This window comes from Solanum pennellii, chromosome 5 (assembly GCF_001406875.1).
Source record: "Solanum pennellii chromosome 5, SPENNV200".
NCBI lineage: Eukaryota > Viridiplantae > Streptophyta > Magnoliopsida > Solanales > Solanaceae > Solanum > Solanum pennellii.
In genome coordinates, this window is record NC_028641.1 from 39530581 (window position 1) to 39543567 (window position 12987).

A 12987-nucleotide genomic window follows, 5' to 3' on the forward strand; every position below is an offset into this window, starting at 1 on the left:
AACGAATTTTCTGATCTTCCTTCTTCTTAAAATCACATTTTTTCTTCGTGTACTTTCCTGCTGTGGATTGATTCGCTGACAGTAGAGTTTTTGGTATCTATACTCTACTGATTAAAATCATTTTACCCTGGGAGGTTATATTCCAAATCAAACCTCGGATACTAGAGGGGAATAATTTCCTTAAGGGGACACTGTGAATTCAGTGGACTTGATTTTCTTCCTAAATTTTCAATAAGAGTATTCCAGATTCTGGTACGTTTTTACAGATTAAATTATTTTATTTCTGTTCATCTTATTTACTGGTTATAAAAATTCTCAGTTACTTCGTGTTTCTGAATGATTTATTAGAACCAGTAATTTCTGATTTTATAACACAGATTGGAAACAATTAACACCCGAAAGAACACTGAGATTGGTTTAGATATAGGATAAAAACTAAATGATCCACAGTTGAGTTTGTGTATCCTAATTCATAGATGTAGTTAGGTATTCAACTAAGGTAAGTGATTAGAGATCGAGAGATAATAATCATAATATCGACCCTATGAATAAGTAATTTGATGAATGTAAGTAATCATGAAAAAGATGTGTACATGAATTCCTAACAAGTTGCAGCGTGCAGCTAGCCCTATATAGTCTAAACACCAAAATTGAAGTTGTTCATTCTTAGTTAATTTGGAGTTTACACTTTTTGCAATTGTAGTATAGATAGAAAAGATGAGTTTCATGAAAACAATGTCTTCAATTTATGGATTTAGTTGAATTGAATATAATCTGATCATAAGTCATTTGGGTTCGACAAACCTATCTTCAAAGAGACATTGCATTATATTACACGGATTTGTTAATACAACTTTGTGACCCCTATGCCTGAATGACAGTCATGTGATATCTGTAGTTTATTTGGAAGAGTTCACGCAACTAATGACTGCATATTTGTTTTTTCAGATTGTGCATTACGCACTGTGTATCAACTTCAAATTTGCTTTCTGTACAGACATGATATACGTTCAGGTATATGTTTAATGGTCTGAAATCCATCTGAAAATGACACTTTGGAAAACCACAGCCCTCAAAGCTCGGGTATGAAGGGTCTGCTCCTCTATCCTTCTCCACTTAAAAATACTAAACTTAGTTCATTTGGTGCAGGTTAGAATGTGTGACATTAGATTAGCAATCTGTTGTCTTTAAAAATGATAAGGACTACCTGATACTGTTACACATAGCACACGGTTTTGTACAGAATATATTTACCTCGATTCTTGTGTGATTACACTGGGTATGTTGTTGTTTACAATGTTACGCTGAGCGCTAACTTCTTCTCATTGTTAACATACAGAAGATATTTTCGGTTTTAGAATTTGTGAATAGTTTATTGAGAACTCTGTCTAATTTGTTTTCTCACACTTCCAGTGATGGAGAACATTTCGTGATCAAGAAAATACATGTGTTTTCCACGGTGGATGGCTTTGTAGAGATAACTGAGTCGTTGATGGACATGATAAAGTTCATTTCAAACGACCCCTCAGTGGGGCTTTTCTATGTTCAACAGCATACCCACACTGCAGTGCCCAACCTCATCAATCTCACTAGCAAAATTGATGGAAAATCTCGTCAAGCGACTTTGGACACAGCAGATTCAAAGGATTCTATCGTCATGGTCAGGTCAATGAAAGAGAGTGGATTCTCAATTGCTAACGAAATGATGAATACTCTCAGACATTCTCTAGCTGTTGTGTCTGAGACGAAGCTCAGAAATGGATCTTTAAGAAGACCATGTTCAAGTTACCGTATTAGGAAGAACTATCCGTTGAATCCTGCTACTTGGGGTCGAAAAACAGGTCCAGAACAAGATGGTGAGGGCAATGCTGATTATATTTCACATGTTTTCAAGTCATCAAAAGAAAAAGCTAGTAGCTTCAAATGGCCTCATATGGATGCCTAGAATCTAAACCATCCAAGAATGATGAGCCATCTGTGACCTGTTCTAATGATGACGCGACGTTACCAGCAGATGACGGCTCTTGCATCAGAGGTCAACAACGATGAAAGGTTGCTGTTCTCAAGCCAAACTGATGTTTGTTTTACAAGACGTATGTGTGTAAGTAAGTGAAAACATGAAAAACCATCTCCCATGATCGAATTTTGTCCCCAGAAGTAAGCTTGATGTAGCTTTGAACTTGAAACAATTCTTTTTGTTTGGACGCGATTTTACATATACCACGTTTTGATGGATCTTTGTTCTAGAACATGAAACGTAGAAACGAGAGATTTCATACGTGTTCAAAGGACAAGGAAAGAGGAAGCTTCAATCTAACAATATAATAATTGTGTAGAACTTTTATTACTTGAAATGGGAGCCCTGATCCTCATATTACAGAGGCAAAACAAAGACTGCAGCCTGAATAGTAGTCACTCAATGAACAATATAATGAAAGCTACATTTCCAGACTTCTATACATCTTTATAACGTAAACACAGTGTACGTTAACCTATGTAGAACAGCTAGTAAAGGAACCTTACGCGACTAGACAACTCTCTTCACTTTCAGGGAGAACAATATTTAGCCTCATCACAGGCTTATACTTGTGAGATATCAGCCTACATACATACTTCAAAGCTACCATGACCTCATCCTCTAGCAATTTCATGGAGTCGAACACCTCACCATCGGTAGTGCCTTGACTAGCTTTTTGTTCCAGGGTGCAGAGAATAGTGATGCTTCAGATTTCTAATTGAAAATATTGTACAAGGAAGTTTCTTCACATGACAAACATAAATAAGTATCTGAATATAACTATTAAGTTAAGATGAAAAGAGAGCACTGAAGTTTATTAGTTATACAAGACAAATCTGATCCACTGTCAGCTTGAATGCAATATCTGCATATGCTGCAGTTCTGTCTCATGCTTAATGCGCGTGCAAGAAGGATCATCCATATGGTATGACTCGATAGGAATTAGCACATCATCAATCGATCCCTTCTTCCAGGAGTGGAAGCTTCTGCGACTATTGTTGTTTCAATCCTGAATTTCATGACCATTTTGAGAAATATGGATTTGTGAGCACTCACTGTAGGCAAAAAACAGTAACTTAGTTGACCAAGAAATGGCACTGGAGAAGCGACACTACTTAGGTACAGTTTCGGCATACATCCAACTTCTGCTTTCAAAACACATACATACACATACAGTTAATCCAGCTTCAGCGATGAAAACACATGCATACATGTACACTTGATCACACATATAAACACAAACACAAACAGTGAGACTTATATACGGTCCTGTGCCATTTCAGTTAGTATTAAAAAAACACTGTATTTTACAGAACACGGGTTCTAATAGAACTAAGTTAACATCAATATATTCATCTATGGGAATTTTGACCTTAAAACTATTGAACAGATTGAAGGAACTTGACGAGCTGGTTCTGTGATAGTGTAATGCTTTCAGATAGACCAATGATCCCAGCAACATAAATGTTTGTTCAACCGATCATTCTGAGTAGAACTTCAAGTTCACTTACACAATGAGGATAAATATCCTTTGAAGATATCGGCAAAGAAAGACGTTATGCAGAGGCAGAAAGTTCTCCGTCATCTTGAGCAGTTGAGCAGAATGTTAAAGCCTTATATGGAAGCAAATCAAACAGAGGACTGAAGCTTCTATTATCTGAGATATGCTTGGAAATTGACCAAGAACGCCTACTTGGCCTAACGCAACTGCTCGAGTACATTTGAGTCAAAAACATCTCTAATATATAAATCTAGGTGGTTTTAAGATGGGCTATTAGAACACAATCATACAAAATATATTATATAGAAGCTTAAAAGTTGTAGGATTTAATTGAGGAAAGATAAAAATGGCATAAAGATAATTACCATAGAAGAGCTAAGAAATATAGAGTTTCTGCTCCCACCATAACGGATTTTACCAACCACCATGATTTGCGCCAAATGACGAAGCGCATGTACCCGTGCTATATTCAAAAGTACTTGAAGCATGGATAGTGCTACCATTAGCCAATATTATTCCTTCAAACATTAGGATTCAGATGGGTAGAAGTAGAGCCAGTGACCCCAAACTTATCATTAATGCTCGAATTTGGATCAACAAAATTCCTCTCCTATTCCCAAATCACTTGCCTAACTTAAACCCAAAAATTTCACTTTCAAGTTCAGTTCAATTCCAAATTCTAACCCTACCCCTAAATTCAGTTTAATCCTGAATCATTTTCATCTATTGTCATGAATAGAAGAGGAGGTAGATCACAAAGTAAACAGTGTTTAAATCAGGTATCCAATGATTCTCTCGGTAATACTAACTAGGAACAATCTGCATTGGTGTCTTCATCTTCGTCAGGTAAAATTAGCAAAACTCAAGTGAAAAGTTCTAATTTTGCTAATAGAAATGTTGATTCTAAAGTGGTTAAAAGTAGGAATTCGAGAAAGAAACTTGTTTTAGATGAGATTATTTGTATAAACAAAGAGTAAAATTCTGAGGCTTTAGTTCGTTAACGGCTGGATTTCTGTCCGACTCATTAAAGGATGAAGAAATTGAAGGTGGGGTTGTTACTGTAGTTGGCGGGATAGATCAATATAACTAATTTTTTTAAATGTGAAATCAAATTATTACGAAATGTCTTGAAAATGTGTCCACTTGACTGACAAAAGGATATGTTTGGTTATGTTATACCTGAACGATGTAGTGAGTTGTTAGATTTTGCATATAAGTACTTGTATCGTACAAATATGTTAATTTTTGGTGGCATTGGCAATTAAGTACAATATTCCAATTAGGACGAGTAAGGGAATAGTGATTATTATCAGGGAAGGGCTTGTTGGTCTTGCGGTTGCAAGGCAACTAATTTTATTTGGATTTCAGGTAATTGTTTTTTAGGGACGAATGCGTGCAGGTGGAAGGGTGCATACGAAAAAGATGGAAGGAGGGAATAAAGTAGCAGTTGCTGACTTAGGAGGGAGTGTTTTGACAAGTACATTAGGAAATTCACTTGTTTTGTTGGCTCGAGAATTGTCTTATACACTTCATACGTCGATAGACCAATGTCCACTATATTGTGTTGATGGAAAGCCCATAGACGATTATTTGGATAAAAAAGTGGAGGCTGCTTATTATAATCTTTTGGAAAAGGCAAGCAAGGTCAGGGAAGAATTATCTCCTTATTCTCCTGGAGAGGCATTAGAGACTTTGCGAAAGGACTTAAGTGTTGCGATGAATGATGAGGAGATGAGCTTGTTTAATTGACATCTGAAAAATCTGGAATATGCAAATGCAGGTTTGCTTTCAAATCTTTCCTTAGCATTTTGGTACCAAGATGACCCCTATGATACGGGAGGGGATCACTTCTTCTTGCCCAGTAGAAATGGAAGATTAGTTCATGCACTGGCTGAAAATATGCCTATTAGTTTTGAAAAAACTGTGTATGCCATTAGTTATGGTAGAGATAGTGTGAAGGTGATTATTGTGGAGCAATTATTTGAGGGAGATATGACATTGTGCATTGTTCCTCTCGGAGTATTGAAGAGTGGTTCTATCCCGTTCATTCCCAGAGCAGCCTCAGCAAAAGATTAGGTTTAAAAACTGTTAAACAAGGTTGCATTGTTATTCCCAAAACTCATAGGGGAATAACAATGCAACCTTGTTTAATAGTCAAAAACACAATCTTTTTATTGTGTCTCGCTTTTGCTGAGGCCACTCTGGAATGAACGTGGTAGAACCACTCCTCAAAACTCTGAGAGGAACAGTGCACAATGTCATATCTCCCTCAAATAATTGTCCCATGGTAATCACCTACACACTATCTCTATCGTAACGAATGTCATACATAATTTTTTTCAAAAATAACAGGCACATTTTCAGCAAGTACGTGAACTAAACTTCCATTTCCACCAGCAAAAGGCAGTGATACCCTCCCATATCACATTTATTTACAACATTCTCTAATGAAATATTTTCTTCTCCAAGAGATCAAGACTAATAGTTTATATGAATTTTTGTTAGTGTTAATAATGTTAATACTAAAAGGAGCAAAAAAAATAGAAAGTCAAATGGTAGAATTAAAACTAGCAATTAAGTATAATTATATGATATACAATAATGACTATTCTCTCATACCAAAGTATTTCTTTCAAATTTTTTTGTCATTCCCTTTTCTTTCATTCTTTTCAAGGATCCTTAATGTTTTGTTTGTCCACAAGTTCAACTCCAAATACTATCATAACTATATTACAAATATAATTTAGATTTTGGAAGATTGCATTTTAATTTTAAAATACATAATGACTACTTATTACTTATTCGTATATCATATGATTATGCAACCTTTTTTCTTGATAAAAACAATAGCTATACATATATTCTTAAAAATTATTTAATATTTTGAATGTAATTTATAGTGTTATACTGACAAAATTTGCAAAGAAGAAAATTGAGAAAATATTTTGTTGACTATCTAATAAAAGACACTATGTAACCATGGTAAAATGAAATTATGTATAATTGGACAAAATAGTGTTATGATTTTTACTTTTGCCTTTTCTTTTAATATAACAAATGATAAACTAGAATCGAATAACCTTTCATGAAAAGTTGTCATTTTATGAAAAGTTAAGTCTTTTATTGAAAAGTAGTAATTTTTTACGAAAAGTTATGACTTTTACGAAGAGTTACGACTTATATGAGAGGTCGTGACCTTTTTGAAAAGTTAAATGTCACGCCCTGAGCTACCCCTGAGATGTGGACACGGAACCTAGGACCACAAGTCATCTCAAACTAACCCTGCTGACATAATCATGAGCATAATAAAGATAATAAACTGTTGCGGAAGCTAAATCATACTTTTTATGAAAAGATGAGGAATAACCATATTCTATAACTGAGATATTTGAAAAGGATGATCTTAATACAAAAGAAATATTAACTCAATACTAAGCTGAATCTAACTATGTCTGAAATAAGCCTCTAAACTGGAATAGAAATACTGGGACAAGCCCAGCTAAATCTAGCAAAAACTGAAACTAAATGACTAAAGACTGAAATGAAACTCATGATTATTGTCTTGGAAGAATGAGGACTCACCACTGAATCTGCTGAACTAGAGATCGAGAAATCGATCTATGCGTGATCTGGATGCTGAGAACCTGAACATACATCACGAGAAGATTTAGCACACGTATGCGTCTGTACATGAAGGGTACTGAGCATGTAGTATAGAGTAAAGCTGAAATAAAATATAACTGAACAAGCATAAAAACAAGTAGAATAATCTGACATGATAAATTGAATTCTGAGCTAACTAGATACATTGACCAATTTATAACATGCTAAAACTGAGTACTAAATATACTGATAAATGGTCAATGCATAGAGTCTGACTGATCTGTGGGAGCTACTAATAACTGACAATAAAACCACATCACCTAAATGTGAAGTCCGATGTATACGCCCCACGAGAGGACCCTATATACCCTGCCAAAGGTATAAAGACATGCTTGCGTGATCACTAAACTGATTGCCCACATAGGGGACTTACAACCTACTTGGATAGTAATTCTAGGACTATTTAAGTATGCTAAACCCTAGTACAACTCGGTATTATGCTACTCCCAATGAATTCTGTAAATTTACTGTTTATCTCTGAATTTTTTTAAATACTGGATAGCTCAAAACTGAACATGCAAATAAGGAATGCAACAATTAATCTGGTAATTATGCATTTATAATTGAGGCATGTATATCTGAAGTGTCTGAAATATCTGACCTAGCATGTGTAATTCAAGAACTAAAGAAATACAAAGCTAGGGTTCTGAAATTCATGCAATAATAAAGGTAATGACATGATAATCTAATTTGGAACATATATGTAATAAATTCATGAAGTTCTAACAAAGTTCTAGAAACTCTAGCTTTTATCATGATATGTGAATCAAGAATCTGACTGAAAACTAGGGATCCAATGGGTGAAAGGAACCCACTAGTGAAATACCACATACCTGGTGATATAATCCACGAAAAAAATACTTAAGTTTTGAGGCTGGAACTGCTGGAGCTTGTGGCGTTTATGAGTTTTTTCTCCTCTCTTGCTTCTAATTTTCTAGGTTTTGATTTAATAATTTGACTTGGATATATGTTAGTTATATATCTAGGCTTAAAATGACTAAAATCTGATGATTTAGTGTCAAAACGATGTAACTTAGGGTTTAAACGGAGTGGGAAAGATCAACAAGACCCCTGGGAAAGTTGCTGTCAGGCCAAACGACGGCCAGGACTGACACTCCGTCGTGAGGGCCTGTTCGACAGACCTTTACTAAAATGGGCATAACTTTTTACTCGAAGGTCTGATTTTAGAAAGGTCGGTTGCTATGGAAAGATAATTCAACTATCTATCTGTAGGTAGGTCATCAGAGACCTAATTCATTTTGTGATATGATTTCCGATCATTTGAAGTTGACCCAACTGCATTTCCCCTTAACTGTCTGTAAAATTTCCACCAACGGACCGTGCTAGTCATCTGTAGCTCTTGTCCGAGAGTGGTTGAAGGGAGTATTAATCGAGGTAACAGACTACGGATCATCGTCTGACCTATGGATCGTAAATCCATCCGTCGTCCAAGACTTAACCAATTTCTTTTCCTAGGCTGAAGTTTTTGGGAGTTTCTGATCCCATCGACGGTTGTGCACGACGAACCGTGGTTCAGGCTACGGTCCGTCGATGCCACCGTTGGTAGAACCTGTAGATTTTTTTCTAAAAAGCTGGTGTTTGGTCTGTTTTGGCTACGGGGTGTTACATTATCTCCCCCTTGGGAACATTCGTCCTCGAATGAAGACTAAACTAGCTGAAGAGGGAGAGTATTGCATACCCTACTACTAAACGCTCAGAACTAAGTTTCTGACTGAATTGAGTTCTGAGTACACGCAATTACGCTGAAAATGCAAGTATAATTTGAGGAAACATGATTCTAAAACTGAATTTACGCATGAATGACTATAAAACTGAAGAGAAACTATTACCTCAAGCTGGAGTGGAATCAGAAGGAAAGAGGTAAGGATACTTGGCTTTCATGGCTGCTTTTACTTCCCAAGTAGCTCCCTCTAAGGAATGACTCCTCCACAAAACCTTGACTGAAGCGACTTCTTTGTTTATCAACCTTCTAACCTGACAGTCAAGAATCTCAACTAGTACATTCTCATATGGAAGACTATCTTTCACCGCCACACTCTCTAATGGAACTACAGAACAGAGGCTGGATCACCCACACACTTCTTCAAGAGTGAAATGTGGAAGACCGGATGCACTGCTGCTAATTGTGCTGGAAACTCTAACTCATATGCCAACATTGCCAACTCTTTTCAAGATCTTGTAAGGGCCTACTTATCTTGGACTGAGCTTCCCTTTCTTTCCGAATCTCATCACCCCTTTCATAGGTGAGACTTTCAGAAAAACCCAATAATCAACTTGGAACTCTAGTTCCCTTCTCCTAACATCTGCGTAAGATTTCTGACGACTTTGGGTTGTCTTAAGTTTATCTCTAATGAGTTGCACTTTCTGCATAGCATAAAGGACTGAATCTGGCCCTATCAAAGATGTTTCACCTACTTCAAACAAACCAACAGGAGATCTACATCTACGCCCATATGAAGTCTCGTAAGAGGCCATTTGAAAGCTGGAATGGTAGCTATTATTGTAGGAAAACTCAATAAGAGGAAGGTGATCATCCCAACTACCTTTGAAATCTATCACACAAGCTCTCAACATATCCTATAAGGTCTGAAGTGTACGCTCTGCCTGCCCATCCGTCTGTGGATGAAATGTGGTACTAAGGTTAACTTGAGTACCAAGACCTTTCTGAAATAACTTCCAAAAATGAGAGGTAAACTGAGGACCTCTATATGAGATGATAGACAAAGGAAACCCATGCAACCTCACAATTTCATTAAGGTTAAGCTTAGCATAGTCCTCTGTCGAATATGTAGTCTTGACCACCAAAAAGCGAGAAGACTTAGTCATCCTATCAACTATCACCCAAATTGAGTCATGTTGTTGTCTGCGAGTATGAGGAAACCCTGTGATGAAATCCATATTGACCACATCCGACTTCCAAGTAGGAATTCGATCTCTTGAGTGATACCTCCTGGTTTCTAGTGTTCTACCTTGACTTGCTGGTAATTGGGGTACTTACTCACAAAGTCTGCTCTATCCCTCTTCATGCCATTCCATCAATAGACTTTCCGCAGATCGCGGTACATCTTAGTAGCACCTGTATGAATAGAATACCTGGAGTTATGAGCTTCTGCAAGAATATGCTGCCTCGACTCGCCCACATCAGGAGCACACAATCTACCTTGGTAGCGAAGTACACAATCTCCCCCTTGGGAGAAAACCTCCACTCTCTGATTGTGGATTGCACCTTTTAGTTCAAGCAAGATCGGATCACTGTCTTGCTTTTCCTTAACCTTCACTACCAAAGACGATTATGCCCCATTCTGAACTTTTACACCGTTGTCTAATATGCTCATAAGGAGAACTCCCAAGCGAGCAAGCTTGTGAACATCCTTCACTAGCTCCTTTCTTTCTTCCTCAACATGGGCTGCACTACTCATAGATAATCTACTAAGAGTATCAGCTAATGCATTCGCCTTTCCAGGATGATAATGCACACCCATATCATAATTCTTAAGGAACTCAAGCCATATCCTCTGATGAAGATTCAACTCTTTCTGGGTGAACACATACTGAAAGTTGTTATGATCGGTGAACACATCTACATGAACACCATTCAAGTAATGACTTCATATCTTGAGTGCAAACACCACTGCTGCAAGCTTGAGGTCATGAGTTGGATAGTTCTTATCATGCACCTTAAGTTGTCTAGAGACATAAGCTATAACCTTTTCTCTTTGCATCAATACACAACCAAGTCCAACTCTGGATGCATCACAATAGATCACATAACTATCTCAACCCTCTGGTAGAGTCAAGACAGGAGATGTAGTCAATCTAGTTATCAATTCTACGAAGCTTTTCTCACAATTATCTGACCATTGGAGCTTGACCATCTTTTGAGTAAACCTAGTCAATGGTGAGGCTATGGATGAAAATCCTTCCACGAACCTTCTGTAATAACCTGCTAGACCTAAGAAACCTTTGATATTTGTAGCATAGGTAGGTCTGGGCCATTGTTTCACTGCTTCTATCTTCTATGAATCTACGCGGATCCCTTCGCTAGATATAATGTGACCAAGGAAAGCAACGGATTGCAACCAAAACTCACATTTACTAAACTTAGAGAATAACTGGAGATATTTGAGAGTCTGCAGAACAACTCTTAAATGACTTGCATGTTCTTCCTCACTTCTAGAGTAAATGAGGATATCATCGATGAAGACGATAACGAACAAGTCTAAGTACTGTTTGAACACTCTGTTCATCAAATCCATGAAAGTTGCAGGAGCATTGGTTAGTACAAACGACATAACTACAAATTCATGATGACCATACCGAGTTTTGAAGGCTATTTTCGGAATGTCACTATATCTAACTCTAAGTTGATGATAACCCGATCTGAATTCTATCTTTGAGAAATGACTAGCACCCTGAAGTTGGTCAAACAAATCATCAATCCTGGGGATGGTATACTTATTCTTGATTGTGACCTTGTTCAACTGTATATAGTAAATGCACATTATGAGAGAACCATCTTTCTTCTTTACGAACAATACTGGTGCACCCCATGGTGAAATACTAGGTCTGATGAAACCCTTATCTAGAAGGTCTTCCAATTGCTCTTTCAATTCCTTAAGCTCTGCTGTAGCCATTTTGTAAGGAGGAATATAAATAGGCTGGGTATCTGGAAGGAGATAAATTTCAAAGTCGATTTCCCTTTCGAGAGGGACACCGGCAAGATCTTCTGGAAATACTTCTGGAAATTCACAGACTACTGGAACTGACTCAAGAGTTGGGGTTTCAAGGCTAGAATCCTTAACCCAAACTAGATGATAGATATAACCCTTAGATATCATATTTATGGCCTTAAGGTAAGAAATAAATCGACCCATAAGCGCTAAGCTACTACCCTTCCATTCTAAGATTGGTTCTTCTGGAAACTGAAAACGAACAATCCTAGTTCTATAATCGACTAGTCATAACATGAGTATAACCAATCCATGCCTAGAATGACATCGAAGTCTACCATATCTAACTCTACTAGATCTACTGAGGTGACTTCCGAGATATTGTGACAAGGCAATTTTTGTATACCCGTCTAGCTATAGCTGTGTCACCAATTGGAGTAGAGACTGAGAAAAGTTCTAAGAGAGTTTTTGCAATGACATTGAATTGGAATTCTATACTGAGTTACAAAAGGCAAAGTCATCTCTGTTGTCTTTCCACTAAGTGAACCACATGTGAGTCACATCCTTGAATTTGTAGGATGCCAATCTCACCTATCACTACCAGTTACTAACATCACACAAAATATTTTCTTAACTTCATCAATGAACTTATGTGGGTCCATACCAACATGCGACCCTAAAAACTTAGACGGATTCATCCTTACAAAATCACAAACTTTGGCTGTCATTGATCGATCAATTCTATTAATAGAAATTAGAACCTGCTGATTGTTCTGGTTGGTCATACTCTTAACCAAAAGCTGAATTGGCTTTCTGAAATTCTGCATTTGAACTTCCTTATCCGGTATTAGAGGAACTGTGTTAGCATTATGTGCCTAAGCTCTACGAGAAGTCATGATCTTAAGCGCTCAACGTCGAGTTAGAATGGAATAAAATCATACCTTACATATGATAAGAGTAACAAGAAGGTGAAGTTTTTCCTAAAACACTTCATAGCCTCACTATCATTAGATGTGGTGCACTTCACACCCATGAAAAGGACTCTACTTAGTGCGGCTTTTTCAGACATACTAGGACCCTTGAACCTAGTGCTCTAATACCAAGTTTTGTCATGC

At 37.1% G+C, this 12987-nt stretch overlaps 1 protein-coding gene and 1 pseudogene across 3 annotated transcripts in view; both read left to right on the top strand.

The window, feature by feature from the left end:
* LOC107020264 overlaps window positions 1-2246 on the top strand; it is a 10124-nt gene extending 7878 nt beyond the window's left edge. For 2 of the 3 annotated variants that reach the window (XM_027917044.1, XM_027917045.1), the window contains exon 3: window positions 949-2246. In XM_027917044.1, the coding sequence (XP_027772845.1) occupies window positions 1493-1945 (453 nt within the window). In that variant the 5' untranslated portion in view covers window positions 949-1492 and the 3' untranslated portion in view covers window positions 1946-2246. Of the gene's footprint in view, window positions 1-393 lie in introns of those variants that run through there. The other variant, XM_027917046.1, reaches the window with a different exon arrangement.
* LOC107019483 lies at window positions 1994-5594 on the top strand (annotated as a pseudogene).
* The last annotated feature ends 7393 nt before the right edge of the window (window positions 5595-12987 follow it).